Source organism: Talpa occidentalis, unplaced genomic scaffold (genome assembly GCF_014898055.3).
Source record: "Talpa occidentalis isolate TD23 unplaced genomic scaffold, MPIMG_talOcc4v2.1 talOcc4.291, whole genome shotgun sequence".
In the NCBI taxonomy this organism is placed as follows: domain Eukaryota; kingdom Metazoa; phylum Chordata; class Mammalia; order Eulipotyphla; family Talpidae; genus Talpa; species Talpa occidentalis.
In genome coordinates, this window is record NW_023603085.1 from 21,483 (window position 1) to 36,546 (window position 15,064).

A 15,064-nucleotide genomic window follows, 5' to 3' on the forward strand; every position below is an offset into this window, starting at 1 on the left:
AGCAAGAGAAAACATTCACTGTTTACTGTAGTCAGTTATTGCCACAGATTTAATTAGTAACAATCACACATTTTACCTTCTATTGCTATTTCACACTTCCCTAGGATTAATTTTGCAGATCTTAAGATACCTTAAAAGCCATTATAAAAGTTTCCCTTTAAAAAAATGTCACTGCCCTCCCCCCCATAAAACAGGAAATTAGACTTTAAGTTTATTGCTACAAATACTTATATTTTTTTCAACCCAAAACATAGAAGCGTCTGGAGGAAACAGATTCCCTCTACCTTAAAGAGAAAGCAATTTTAACCTTCTTAAAATGGCTTCCCTCTTTTCCAAGATGTATCTACCCTTAGAGCTCCCTATTACCCCTCTACAGATCCAATCAATATTCCCATTAATATCAAGAGAACTAATAATCTTCCCTTAACGAAAATTAACTTAAATGCTAGAATCAAAAATCACCCCTGGAAAATCCTATTAATTTCTTTTAGAATATGAGTTTACTTGGATCATGAAGGAAAATCTGTTCCTTTCTTGTGCTAAGTTTAGGATAGCATACAGACCTACACCTGCAAGAACTGTTCCAGGTCCTTAAAAATCCATCTGCAATAAAATCACAACATTTAACAGGCATCTCTGAAATACGAATATAAGACATCTCTATAAAATGGAGGTTGTTTTTTTTTTTTAATAATTATGAGGCTGTCAAATGTATTTGTACTAAACAAAATGGCTACTAAGTTATACTTCTGATTCTCCTTTCTAAACTTACCTAAAAATATTTTAGGTACACCTAAAGGTATACATATAGGTGTATACCTATACACGGATAATTTCGCTGTTCAGTATGATTTTAATTGGTGCCAAAGTTCCCATATGAAGAAACAACTGTGAATACAGTATTGACAGTTACAAGGCAGATCTAGATAATAAATCTACATAGTTCAGCACACAAAAAAATTATAAAGGCTTTGTTATGGAGTCACAGTTACAGTCTTCATTTTTATTAAGGATGCTCCAGCTTACTCTTCAGATATAAACTATAAGTACTCTGTTTAAAAAGAAAAATGAAAAGCATCCAAATAAATCCTGACATTCAACACTTGGAAGCTAAAGAAACAACAAAAATAAAACAGGTTGGTCTTAAAGCAGCCCCATAAACACCATATTTTGGTATTTGCAAGGAGATGCTGTTATTAGGACTGCCTAGAGGGATGCTTGCGTTCTGTGATTCTGAGCAGCCATCTTAGATGGTCCCAACCTTAGGTATATTTGCACAATTAGCATCCATCCCCATTCTTCCTCCATGATCTCTATGGAGGAATAGAGGAGCAGGTATTTTGGTCCAGACCTGTATGACCGAACCCTCCATATAGCCTACATTTACCAGAACATTCCCAGCCTTCCAGGTCTCGACATGCTCTGTAACTGCAGTTTTCAATATAATTTTTACCCTCAAATTAAGAATGTTCTATGTCTAATTCCTAAAATTCTGTAATTTTTGTGGTTCTTCTCAGGCAACTGTATAGGTAAACCATAAAAATCTGTTAAGCTACCATCTGTGCATTGCAGATTAAAAAATTCGCTCTGATGAGTATATCATAGAGAAAAGATGATAGGGTTAAACTCACTTCTACATGATAAAAAAACAACCAAAGAATGATTTTTTTTCCTTTAAACTTTCATACTTTAAGCATGACTGTTACTCCAAATGCACCCAGCACAGAACTGTAATACACTAGCTCAAACACGGGATGCGACATCTTACATTAACACCTTCTATCCTGCAATGAATTTGCAGTCAACTGATGCAAAGAGATACATCATTTGTTAGAAGATCATGATTTTATCTGCCATAGATTAGAACATTACATATGTGTGTCTATGATTTATTAATTATATTATGGTCGCAAATTCTATCAGGACAGTCATAAATAAATTTATTCATTCAGCACATACTTATTGAGAGTATCAGACCAGTAGCATATTCTGATGGAAGCTGGGATTTAATAGTTAACAAGTAAGATACAATTTCTACCCTTATGAAATTCCACTTCAGAATTGGAAGAAACTTTGCAATCACATAATGCAATTCAATTTTAAAAAGTCAAAACACATACTATTCCAAGATTGGCCTAAACTGCCTGATTTCAATAGGTAAAATCCAATCAGTAAAAAGAAGTTTGCTAACCCCTCCAATTTGATGATTAAGATGTGAGGAATAAAGGGCCTCCCCGGTGGCTCAGTGGTTGAGCGCTGGGTTGCGAAGCTGCCCGCAGCCTCTGCGGCGCCGGTTCGATCCCCGGCTGCTCCCCGGCCACCGGAGGAGGGTCCCACATGGCGCGCAGACCTCTCCTGCCGCCCGCTGCTCTCCTCAGCAGTGTACTTCGGTCCTTCTGCCTGCTCTGCTCCCCACTCTGGCTCTGGTGAATTCTCTCACCCTCCCGTGCTTCTGACTGTACCCAGTGCATGCATAAACAAACAAATAAATAAATAAATAAATAAAACATGCCTCTAAAAAAAAAAAAAAAATGTGAGGAATAAAGACTTCAGAATCATGTAAAATAAAAACAGGTTAACAGGAATTGAAAAAAAATTAGAAATGGGGCCTCCCTGGTGGCACAAGGGTTTAAGACGCAATGTATGAAGCTATCCGCAGCCACTGCAGCAGAGTTTGATCCCCGGCCAAGGAGCTACCCACACGGCACAGCAGACCTCTCCTGACTCACCCGCTGCTCCCCTCAGCAGTGTATTTCAGTCAAATCTGCGTGTTCCGTTCCCCACTCTTGTCTCTGGTGAATCCTCTCACCTCCCCACACCTCTGGCCTGTACACTGGTTCTTGTATGCATAAATAAATAAATCTTTTTTACAAAATTCAGAAACGAGTATCTATGACTGGAAGGCATTCAAAGCCACTTGTTTTATATGGACTTGAAGACATTACTGTAAACAGTGTGACCTAGCACCAAAAGAAATATTTTGCTAATACTCACATACATTAATCAGTTAAAAATACAGTGTACTTTAAACATAGAAAGCATATAAAAACATTAATCACGTTCAAATATTCTCTTGCATGTATATGTAAACAATACAAAGTTTTCTTTGAGGTGTCAAAGAAAATAAACACTAATATAAATGAATCCAGAGAACGAACATTAGAGAAAGTAAGCAAGTCACCATTTAACACATTTTATGGAGGTAAATTTCTGAGTCAATTTAAGACAGGGTAAAAGTCAAAATACAACTTGGAACACATTGCTGTAACTGCTGGACATGAATCAAAATAGCTCAAATTTTATTGTCACACTTTCATGGAGGCAGATAACCACTATTTTCCTTTTCTAATTTCTCCATATTAGTCATATGCAAAATTAATTATATGAATAAATGCAAGGAGCCAACTTTCATCCCTGCAAAACAAATCTATTTCCACTAAAATGATGTCATGTCTTGAAATAATTTTATGCAGAAATTTATATAGAATAGCCTTTAATATAAGAATGATTCTTTGATTTAAATGAAGTAGTTAAAAATATTGGAAAACCATTAAAATGTGAAGGGATCCATTCTGTAACCACCTTTGGATAGGTGTTATTAAAATAAATGAAGGAACTGGAAGACATCAGGAGTTCTTCAAACAGAGGAACTTCACCTGATCAAATCAACTCCTCCTCCCTTGGACTCAAAACATCATGAAATCAAACACCCATACAAAAAACACAAGTCTATATCTAGTATATGGAATTTACTATATAGTGTAGGTACTGCAGTAGTTAGGGTACAAAAGCAACATACCTAAAACATCAACTGTAGCAATTCACACATGAATAGGGATCTTATTTCTAATAGAAAGCTATATAATTTTTAAATGTTAGTAATGGATGTAGGTACTAAATTAATGACACAATTTTCTACCTCTTCTAATGAGCCATATTTGGGGTGGGAGGGCTATATTAAACACCACTCAAATATCTAACAATGGGGGGAGTTCTCCACATTATCACTACGTGAGCAGTGAAACTGTTTAAATTTTTTTCTTCATAAAATTATCTCATTTTTAAAAGCATAGTATGTTATTTAAATCCACAGTATGTAATTAAACTTCCATATATGCCTATTTCCCCAAAAGTCCGCCTCCTAGGCATTCAAACCTAGGCCCTCAGACAAACAAACCCTCTGGGCTAAATTCAGGGCTGCTAGGAACCCAAGATGTCACATTTCAGGCTTATAGGCTTGGCTTGAGAGATCTCAAACACCCTATTCATAGTTAAACAGAAACAAAGATGTAAGGTGGGGGTGGGGGGGAGTAACATTTTTTTACATCTCTCTAAAATACATGCTTTTTCCCTTAATTGTGGACTTAAACACAATATACATATTTTCTCTTGCCCCATTTTCTTCTCAATCTTGAAAATTCAGAAAGCATTGATCTACACATTTTTAGTTACTAGAAGCAGGCCAAAACGAACATAAAAATAAAATAAAATAAAAAATCATTTTTCCAATTGCCATTTTCCCTTCCCCTGACTTCATTCCCTTAAGCTTTTTATCCAGAGCTTTGCCTTCTGTTCTTTATAAACATGTGCACATTTATCTAATCTAATTTCAAAATGAAGACATAAAGCATGGCATGTGAATTAACCATTTGTAACTATCTGTGATGATTATATTTTGTTCCCTCTTGTAAATGATTCAGTACATAAGCAGTTCAGTCCCAAGGCAAATGAAGCAGGAGATGGAATGCTCAAGAAAGAAAATGCATGCTTCTCAAATCTGACAATACAGTATTTTTTTCTTACAGAAATGTTTCAGAGACACATTATACACGCAAGTGTCCAAAACACAAGTGCAGACATTTTTCAGGCCTGTTACTGCAAAGCTGTTCGCTCTTCCTACAACAATAGCTCAGAGTTATGTCAGGCTGGCTTGTGTGTGAACCCTGATGGCTATGATTGTGAACGTTCACTCAGAGATAATCATCAATAGAATTCTTATTTGAGAAATGACATTTTTCCTTCTAACTTAATGTTAAGACACAATGTCAGGTTGGCTGGGTGTTTTTGGTTTTGTTTTAGATGAAAGGGAATTTATTGCTGTTCACTTCCCGTTTTCCTTCTAGCCCAGATTCCAAAGACACTAAAACGCTGTCCGTTTTAAACAAAAGGTTTCTATTTGTTTCCAGGAGAGTAACTGAGAGGCCGCACTGGTTCGCAGTAGTAACTATTGTGAATTCAGGCCTACATTTGGGTTGCCTCATTAAACAAAAGATACCCGTCGCTGTCAACAACCACAACGCACCACGCTCGCCTTTCCCTCATCTTTAAATGGAAGGAATGGTGCAGAGGAACAACACGCCTGTCACCAACCACTGGTCAAGAAACTCTTCTGGGGTCTCTCTTTTCGGTAGTCTGGTGGCTAGAGAACTGCACTTAGGTGGCACATTTGGGCTTGCCCCCGACTCCCATCCCCCCAACCCCCCACCAATGGAGCCCCTTTCTTCGGAAGGCCAACCTCTATTCCCTCCTCGGAGAACCCGGTCGTGAATGTGCCCACCTTTCCACCGTTCTTGACCCCAGAATGCACTGATGATGGATGCACACAGGCCACCCCACCGCCCGCCATCCCCCCATGTGTCCAGGTTCCTCTCTCCACCTCCAGGCTACACACACAGCTCGCCACTCCACCACCCCGCGGGGCGCCGCGGCCACGCCGCTGGAAGTTCCACCCCTTTGCCCACCCCCCCAGCCCCGCGCCGGTCCCCCAAAGTAGTCTAACATTTAACACAGGCACCGCACACAACCGCGCACCCCGAAGGCACAGCCCCCAGGGACACCCAAAGACGCGCGCCGAGGTCCGGAGCCGGGTAGCCCCGACCCCTGCGCGCGAGCGCGCGCGCGCGCAAATCTGGGTGTCCGCGCTCGCGGGTGCGGGTAGTGGCCGGGGGCGCGCCCGGGAGGGTCGGAGCGAGCCGCGGGCCCCCGCGGGCGGGGGGCGCAGCGGACAGCGGTCCGGGGGTGGCCGTTGGGGTGGCGGCCGCGGAGGCCACGCAGGCGGGCCGTGGGCCGGACTCACCGAGCAGCAGCAGCTTGAGCTCCCGGCGGGCGTCCCGCTTGTCCCGGCGGAGCTGCCGCTCGATCTCGTCGTTGATCCGCCGGGCTTCCTTGGCCTCCTCGCTCAGGCAGCACGCCATGATGGACTCCAGAGTCATTCTTCCAAAGTGCCTCCGCTACCGCCCCGCGGGCACCCCCGGCTCACACGCGCGCACACACACCCTCCCGCCCTCGCTCCCACGGGGCAGCGCCGGCCGCGGAGTCTCCGCCGCCGGGTCGCGCGTCTGCGACGAGCGCCGGGGCCGCTGCGGGGGCCGCGGCCAGGGCCGGGGCCACCAGGGGGGCCCGCGGGAGCGGTGGCTGGGGCCGCCGGGAAGAGCGAGGCGGGCGCGGGCGGCGGGCGCGGGCGCGGGCTCGGGGGGCGCGCGAGAGAAGGCCGCCGCGCCCGGCCTCGCTCAGACGCCCGCGCCTCCTTCCCCGAGAGCGGGAGGCCCGCCTCGCCCCCCGCGCCGCCGCCGCCGAGGCTCCCCTCAGCCGGGCGCCCGGCGGCGAGCGCGCATCCACCGGGGCGTCTCCGCCGCGAGCGGCCGCCGACGGCTTCTCCGCGCCTGGCGCGTCCGCTCTCCGCCGCCGCCTGCCCCGGCTCCCGGGCGCGCTCGGCCCTGCCCGCGCCCCCCGCCCGCCCGCCCGCCGGGCCGCCGCGCGCTCCTCCGCCTCCGCGCCGCCTCCGCAGACGCCCACCCCCGTCCCGGATTGCCGGGCGCGCAGCGGCTGCTCAGGGCTCGCCCTCCCCCTCGCCACACACACACATTTTCTTCTTTCTCTGAACTGGAGCACAGATCCGGGAGGAGGCGGAGGGGGAGGAGGAGGAGGGGACGGGCGCGGGAGGAGGGGAGCGGGGGGCGGGGCCGCCCGGCCTCTCCCGGCCGGCTCTCCGCGGCTCCCCGCCGCCGCCGCCGCCGCGCCTCCCCGCCTCCCCGAGCGCCCGTCGCCTCGCCCGCCCCGCGCCCGGCGGGGTCGGCCCCTGAGCCCGGCCGGAGCCGCCCCCTCCCGCGCCCGTGGCGGGGCCCGCGGCCGGCGCGGTCACTGCGGCCCCGCGGCTCGCGCCGCCGCCAGCCCGCCGCGGCCGGCCGCCGGTCGGGCTAGGAAACGCAGGAATATGGCGGCCGCCGCCGGCCTGTCAGCCCACCGGGCCGGGCCGGCGGCCGGGACCCTCCGGGAAGGCGCGGGCTGCAGCCCCAACGGCCCGCCGCACCGGCCGGCGCCGCCCACACCCGGCCCGGCGCGCGCCCGCGCCCCCACCGGCCTGCGGTGCCGGCCGCTCCCGGCCGCTCGGGCTGGCTTGCCCGTGCCTATTTCCAAAACGCCATTCTGCCAGAAAGTGTCTCGCGTCAGCCCTGACCCCGGCTCGGGCGCGGAAAATCAGATACTCTCCATCGTGGCCTCCACGCGGCACGCTCTGTGGGGGGCTGTGGCCGGGGAGAAGAAATTGCCCCCGACTCCCGGAGGGAAGTGGGGGACCGAGAGGCTGAACTGTCCACCAAGTTGCTGGAGCCAGAAATCTAAATCCCGAGCGGAAAAATGAAGCTGCCCGAGTTTCCAAGAGCTTCCTGATGGCTCCCAACTTGTCATTCCATTGAGCTTGTTTTGTTGTTTTTTTTTTTTACCAACTGTCCTGTTGAAAAGGCACATGATGTTTAACAGCCAAGTCATCGAATTTATCCTTCCAGACCGAGAATGAATTTATGGACGACTTCTGGGAAAATCGAAAATATTGTGGAACCGGGGGGGGGGGGGGGGGAGGGGGAATAACAGGAAAAAATAAAATAGAAAAATGGAAATGCCAAGATCGCTCCAGCAAAACTCCATTCGGTTGTTTTCTCTACTTTGACTGAGGCAGTTGATTTTAAAATGGTGTTGCTTATTTTGTTGAGATATACTGATATGTAGCCCAAACTGCTTGTTCAGATTTTATTTGGTCTAATAAGGGGGCAAAACTCATATCCCTTCCCACCTTAATGAAAACTGAGGTCTTGAGACTAACTTGTATGAAGGAAATCCCTTTTTCACATTTTATGTTTTCTCTGAGAAGTCTGGTATAACCTGTTGGATCGAAGTATAATTTAAGGTCATGAGTACAGGTCAAAAATACACACCAGTTTCATGGATGACAAGTGTACGACTACCTTCTTTCATTTTCCATTACCTCCACCTCCAGTCTCTCTCTTCCCCCCCACCCCCCCCCCCCCCCACCGCCCCCCACACACGAGGTTAGAGCAAACAAATTTTGGAAACATAAGATGTATAGTTTGTCTCCCTTCTTAAAAGGATATTTGGCCTAGAAAATTACTACATTTCTCCTTGGCCTGCAGAAATGACAAACCTCCCTACCTCCCTACCCCCCCCCCATTATATGAATTCTGCAAAAAGCCACTAGATTTGCTGTGAAATTAAAAATTTAAATGACTAATGAAATTAAAATGTGAAATTCAATATATACAGACAATTATAATGGCTTCAGGAAAAAAATTTTAATTAAAATTTGATATCTTCATATATACCCATATATAATACATGTGTGTGTGTTTTTCAGAGAGATACAAAACACCAGAAAATCAAATGAAAGTCAGAAACTTCAAGTGTCTGTTTCCGAACCCAGGATCTCTGAGAGTTTTAAAAATATGTCTCAAACTGTGCCATCAAGTTATCAGTTGATCAATCCATGTTGACGGAATTGAACTATTTTTTGATCAAAGGAATTAAATTACAGTGCATTGTAGATAAAATCAAAGTCTGTTTTTCACCCCTATATCCCTAGTATCAGGCACATTACTTGGCACTTACTAAGTATGTGAGTGAATAAAACAAACTAGTAGAATAATGTTCCTTCAAATATTGGGAAGAAACAGGAAGTAAGAAAAAACAACATTCTACAGTGATAAAGCTATGTGTGGATTCCTAGAAGGAAACAGGAAGAGAAAATTCCAAGTGTGAGCCCAGATCTATCTTGAAAATTTTGCATATATATCTGGAGAGCATTTGCCAAGCAAATATTCATAAAACGTAAGTCAAGTAAGTAAAATCCATGTCGAAACTACTGACTTTGTTCACCATGTTTTAGCAGCAAATACTCTAAATTAAGCTACTGAACATGAAATATGTTATTGATACAAAGCCTCCATAATTAAATTAGCAAATATTTATTCATTGCCTAGTGTGTGTAAATAAGGTAAAAGTGCGGAAGAAACAGTCAGATGAATAAAATACAGTCCTTGCCCTCAGTAGACTATAGTTTTATGGAATTACAAGATCCCCTATGGTCACAATAAAAGACAAAATGCAATCAATTTGTTTGTTGTGATAGAAGAAACAAGATAAAAGTATAAAAAAGGAAGGTGTAATGCATTTTATTCAAGGGAACTAGAACCTTCCTAGAAAAGGAAATATTTGGATATATCCAAAGAGTAAGTTTTCAAGAAATACATTATGCCACTTAAAAGTACATCAGCAATTCCAAACCACCTCCCAAACAATGAAAAATCATTTTGCAAATTTAAGGGCAACTACTAGATAGCTAAAATGCAAACCACAAAACTGTAGGGTCATTGAACCCCAGAGGAAAATGGGAACAGACACCTCTTCGTGGTATCTTGAGACCTACCCTCATGATTTCTCCCTGTCCTTTGGTTATTGGAAAATAAAACAGATTAGTCTCCAGAAGTAAAGATCGAAAAGGAAAAAGGCTGCAGCCTTGTAAAAGGAACGCTGGGGAAGTAGCCCACAGCCTTCCACTTCCCAGAGTCATTTAGCATGGCTGCTTCCCAGCATGCACGGCACCATGCACCAGGGGTCTGTTGCTCTTTCTCTTCTCTGCCTGTCACGAGTGATCAGGAGTTGCATGAGAGCAGTGACCTATCTTTCATAACTTTTTAGGGCACCAAAAGAGTATCTATCCCAGCAAGTGATGAATAAACAAAAGAATGCCACCACCACATTACATCAACAATAAACTCGCCAATTGCCATCCAAGGCAGGGCACAATGCCATTGCCTGGGCCGTACTAAGCCTTTTAAAGGTTTAATATTGTATTTGGGAAGACAATCCACGTAAAAGAATAAACACAACACGAAATGAGCAGCACTCTCTGCTGACCTATAGTATAGAGAATGGACAACTTACAGGAGTTCAGAAGGAACAGTTTTCCAAGTTGCCAATCAAAAAAACCCAAAAGAAAATGGAGCAGGGGCACAATGGTCACTGGAAAGACCAATTAGATGTCAGTCTGAAGCATTGCATATCCTAAGAGAGCTAGAAAGGGCTGCTCTGTGGAAAGAGCTTGTTGACAAGGCTGTCTGACCTAGGGAAAAAGGGACTTCGCTGGTGAGAAAGGGAAGCAGGCCCCAGGAGATTCAGAGCGCTGTCAATGGCGCCACCTAGAGGACAGTTCTCAAAACAGTGAAAGCTCATGATTCCTTCTTGAGTATCAGGGTCAACATACTGAAAATGGAAAACCTGGAGTGAACCAGAATATATTCTTCTGAAACAGAAAATACCCATGCAAAGCCACCAAATATATTTTAGATGAAATATATTTTAGATGAGTACCTCAGTGACATCGTCCCTTTACCACCCTCAGAAATAAATCCAAGTGATCCTCTAATGACTCTACATATATCTATTTTGTGCTTCTCTGAGGTTAGCATTATTGTTACAGGGCGCCTAGAACCTGGTCTTTGTTTGTTACCACCCTTTTGTTGAAAACATAATAAACAGAGAGGTGCTTTCCCTCGTGGGAGGTGGGAAACCCAGCAAGCAAAAACCCTGCTTCCCTGCCCTGGTGATCAACCTCATAAAACCAAGAGCCTCTCCACTCTCAGAAGTGTGGCTGAGGGCAGGCCTCTCCCCTATTTTGTGAGCCACAGTAAACCTCACTAGCTTGAAACCAGTTACTGGGTCTTCTAAAGTTTGTGTTGCATTAATTGGTAGAAGCCAGATAAAGACCTTTCAGAATCAGTTTAATTTGGCAACCACAGATTAGATTGGGTTTCCCTCTCTATGAGACCCCCTTGTATGCTGGGTGGCACACTTGGATGGGTTGCTGGCCTACCTGGAAGCTTCCTACCTCACAGTGTGAAGGCTAGCAAAGTCCCACTAGACTGAATAGACCAGTTTTTCAGCCAGAGAACCCAATTACTAATGTTTGATGAATGAATGTCTGAGTGAATAAATGAATGACTACCTAGTAAAACAAGATAATGAGATGTCAGGTCACCCAAATCATGATCCAAATCATCTGGCTCCCAAGGGTTCAAGGATGTGTTAGCTAATACAGGATTTTCTTTTGTCTTGGAGTTACTACAGTTGGTGCTATCTGAAACTCAAGATGCTCTGGTTTTGCTGGATTCCTACCTGATACAAAGGCTATAAATTAAAATCTCTGACTCAATGATGCTATGAAAAATCTGAATTAGTCTGGAATATAAACATCAAAAGACACACACAAACCTCCTGGTCAAGACCTGATAATCCCAGGCTGTATTTTCACATGACAAATATTTGACTAATTATCCCCCATTACTCCATAATCTGGACCAGATTTATACTCCCCATTTAGTGACATACCATACCTGTGGGCATTTCAGCAGGTCCTATAAAGCACTTAGAGAATGGAATTGAATTAAACCAGGTAGTTGTTTCAGGCAACTGATTTCTTTCTCATTCTTTATTTCCATGTTTCTAAATGAAATAATCACTTTTGCTATTACACTCACCTCCCTTTGATAATTCCTCACATAATAAGGGCAGTCTTTTGTTCACTTGAATCCAGCACCTAGGACAGTACTTGATATAGTAGATGCTTAAATATTTGTTGAATGAATGAAAATTAGGTCCTCCAATAAAAAGGCCACATATTGACCACATGGAAGTCAGTCTGACTCCTTTTTTTTTCCTCCATTGCCAGATGGTACCCACCACAGCTTGCTTCCTCTGCAAAATGTTCCTTGGCTCTGTTCTTCAAAATCTTGCCTCAAATAAGTTCACCAAGGAAAATTAGCAATCACTAACATATCAAGAAAACTAAGGAAGCAACATGTCCCAACTTGACACTTGTTCAAAATCCAGATGGAAATATGTATTAATTCAAACCAACTTTATAGGAAAGTTGATACTCCTGACACAAAATTCAAGTAATATACATGTTATACACTGGAAATCATGACACCCTATATAGTCAAAGTTTTTATTGATTGATATGTATATATTAGTGAAAACAAAGTCCATGTTGATGAAAAATACATGAGTAATTAAAGTATCTGTTGTGCTGCTTCTCAATGATTGAAACAGTCTAATATTTACCTTTGCATTACCATCATTGAAAATGTTTCCATCTGTCATTCTAATTTATCAAGCTGTAAGAATGTGAATTGCTTTTCAATTTACATAGGATATAAATGATCTCTTCCTGACCATAAATTAGATATAAAGGTAACCTATATTTTCTTTCTTATCTCGAGCGTACTAAAATCTATGTGAGCTATAAAAAAAATCTCCAAAGGCCCCTTCCGAATTTGTCAAAGTATTTCAAACCTTATACAACTTCTTAAGAGCCAGATTTGGGGTGAATATTTTTCCATATGGGAAAGGCCCTGAATAGAGTGAGGTGGGTGAGGCAACTTTCCTTTTTCACCTTAGGCTCCTATATGGCTGTAGGTAAGTGATTAATCGGCTTTCCTGTCCTCCCACTATTAACATTAATGATGGATACCTGAGTCCCACATGCGTGCCTGATGGCAGACACCTGGAGCAGGGTGTGGGCATGCATAGGGACACACCTGGCAGAGATGGCTTATAAGGGTGCATCATGGGAACCAGCAGGAAAGAAGAAGAAAGAGTAGCAGAACAAGAGAAGAGAACAAGACCAGAAGAGAACCCTGGAGAGCCCAGGAAGAGTGAAGATTCGCCAGGGCCTAGGAGGCCTGCCAGCCTCCTGGCCCCCTGGCCCCCCTGTCTGCCGTGTACCTGGTAAAAGCTCAATAAAAGCCTGAAAAGCCACGGAGGCTCCAGGACTCTTCTTTACCCATCTGCTCAGATTACAGAGATCCTGCGCCGTCCCTTCCTGCCCCTGCAATAGCTTAGCACAGAAATATTGTGATCCTCCTTTTATTTAATGGTGGGCAATCTGTGCATCATGGATTTTTTCATCACTTTTCAATATTGCCTTAAAATATTCTGTATGCTGATTAAATGAGATTTTGGGTGCTCTCTTAAACCTAAGGCAAATGCCTCACTTGCCTCACCCTCTCCTGGCCCTGAAGAGAAGTTATAAATATGTTCGAATACAAGAGGAAAATTTATATCTCTAGAGAAAGAATGATTTAAGAGGATTATTTATTCTTTACAACTTAAAAATATGTAGGGCCTCCCTGGTGGTGGTGTATGCATAAATGTGTCTTTAAAAAAAAGGAAAGACCATAGACTAGAGTCTTATGAAGCCTTATGATTCAGGAAGTTTCTTTTAAGTTCAGGAATCATTTCTTAAAACCAAAGCACACAGAAACCAATCTAAAAAAGGCAAAGGTACAGAATTGCCTATCAGGGAGAGGTAACAGGGAATTCCCTTACTTCTTCCCTCTTTCCTTAGGCCATTTTCAAATCTCTGAGCTAATTCTCTTGCCATGTTTTACAACAGGCTATACCTCTAGGGTCTATGAATTGATCTAGTTCTAGATGCTGAAGCAGCAAAAAAGAACTAAGAACTGGGTTCTCTCTTTTCTCCTCCCGCTCCCAGCAGCCTTCTTCCTCTAAAATGAGTAGTTCTGGGTAGGGGAAGCTATATTTAGTCTCCAGATTTCCTGGTCTCCATCTGCTCTCAATTTTCTTGGAAAGGTTCAATGGGTCATTAAATCTTTTGCTTACCCTCAGGAAGCCTCCAACCCATTCACAACAAAACACAGTGACCTTCCAGCAGTACTTGCATTTCTTTTTTTTTTTTTAAGATTTATTTATTTATACAAGCACTGGCATAGTCAGAAGCGCGGGAGGGTGAGAGAATTCACCAGAGCCAGAGCAGGAACAGAAAGGCAGAGTGACGAAATATACTGCTGAGGGAGCAGCGGGCAGCAGGAGAGGTCTGCGCGCCATGTGGGACCCTCGCCGGTGGCCGGGGAGCAGCCAGGGATCGAACCGGCTGCAGAGGCTGCTGGCAGCTTCGGAGCCCACGCTCAACCGCTGCACCACCAGGGGAGGCCCTACTTGCATTTTCAATCAGATCGAAACCTTAGTGTAGGGTAAAGAAAATATCAGGCTTTTCTGCCCTTCCGCCATCAGGATAGATGATGGATCCTCCTGAATGCATGCCTGATGGCGGGCACCTGGAGTAGGGTGTGGGCATAGGTAGATGATTCAGCTGAGCTAAGACTGTGCTTTTTTAAGGGCGGCGTCACGGGGACGCCAGCAGCAGCAGTAGCAGTAGCAGCAGTAGAAGCACAGTAAGCCGAAGCAGAAGCCGAAAGAGAAGCCGAGAAGCAGCAGAAAACCCTGAGAGCCCAGATTGAGTGAAGACTTGCTGGGGGCTGGGGGGCTGGGAGCTGGCAGGCCTCCCAGCCAGCACCCCTGCCTGCCATATGCCTGGTGAACCCCAATAAAAGACCTGCAAAAACCCACTAAGGACTCTGACTCCTCCTTTACCCAGTCTGCATGATCAGAAAACCTGCACTTGCCCAGTCCGGCCTTACACTTAGGAAAAAGGAGGTCTGGCTGCTTGCTGGACATGAGAACCACCAGGGAGACGTGAAATACCTACTGGATGCCAGATTCTCTCCCCAGTTATTTGGATATCATTGGTTTGGGTTGGGCATGGTATATTTTCAGTATTTTTTTAGTCCCCCCAACCCCCGCCACCTGCTGCAGGCATTCCAATGTGTAACAAAATTGAGAGCACTGTAGAGTAATAAAACTATCTCTGGCCAGAGTCAGCTAGGAGGTGGATCATGCAGCCCTAATTACCTAC

The 15,064-nt window shown here is 44.8% G+C and overlaps 1 protein-coding gene across 1 annotated transcript; it reads left to right on the plus strand.

Annotated features, from left to right (window-relative positions):
- The first annotated feature begins 6,192 nt into the window (after positions 1–6,192).
- Positions 6,193–7,200, plus strand: LOC119254092 (collagen alpha-1(I) chain-like). Its single transcript, XM_037521257.1, has one exon. The coding sequence runs from the start codon at positions 6,193–6,195 to the stop codon at positions 7,198–7,200; it is 1,008 nt and encodes a 335-aa protein (XP_037377154.1).
- The last annotated feature ends 7,864 nt before the right edge of the window (positions 7,201–15,064 follow it).

Coding starts and splice junctions, on each gene's coding strand:
- LOC119254092 (XM_037521257.1), top strand. CDS start 6,193: ATGATGGACTCCAGAGTCATTCTTCCAAAGTGCCTCCGCTACCGCCCC.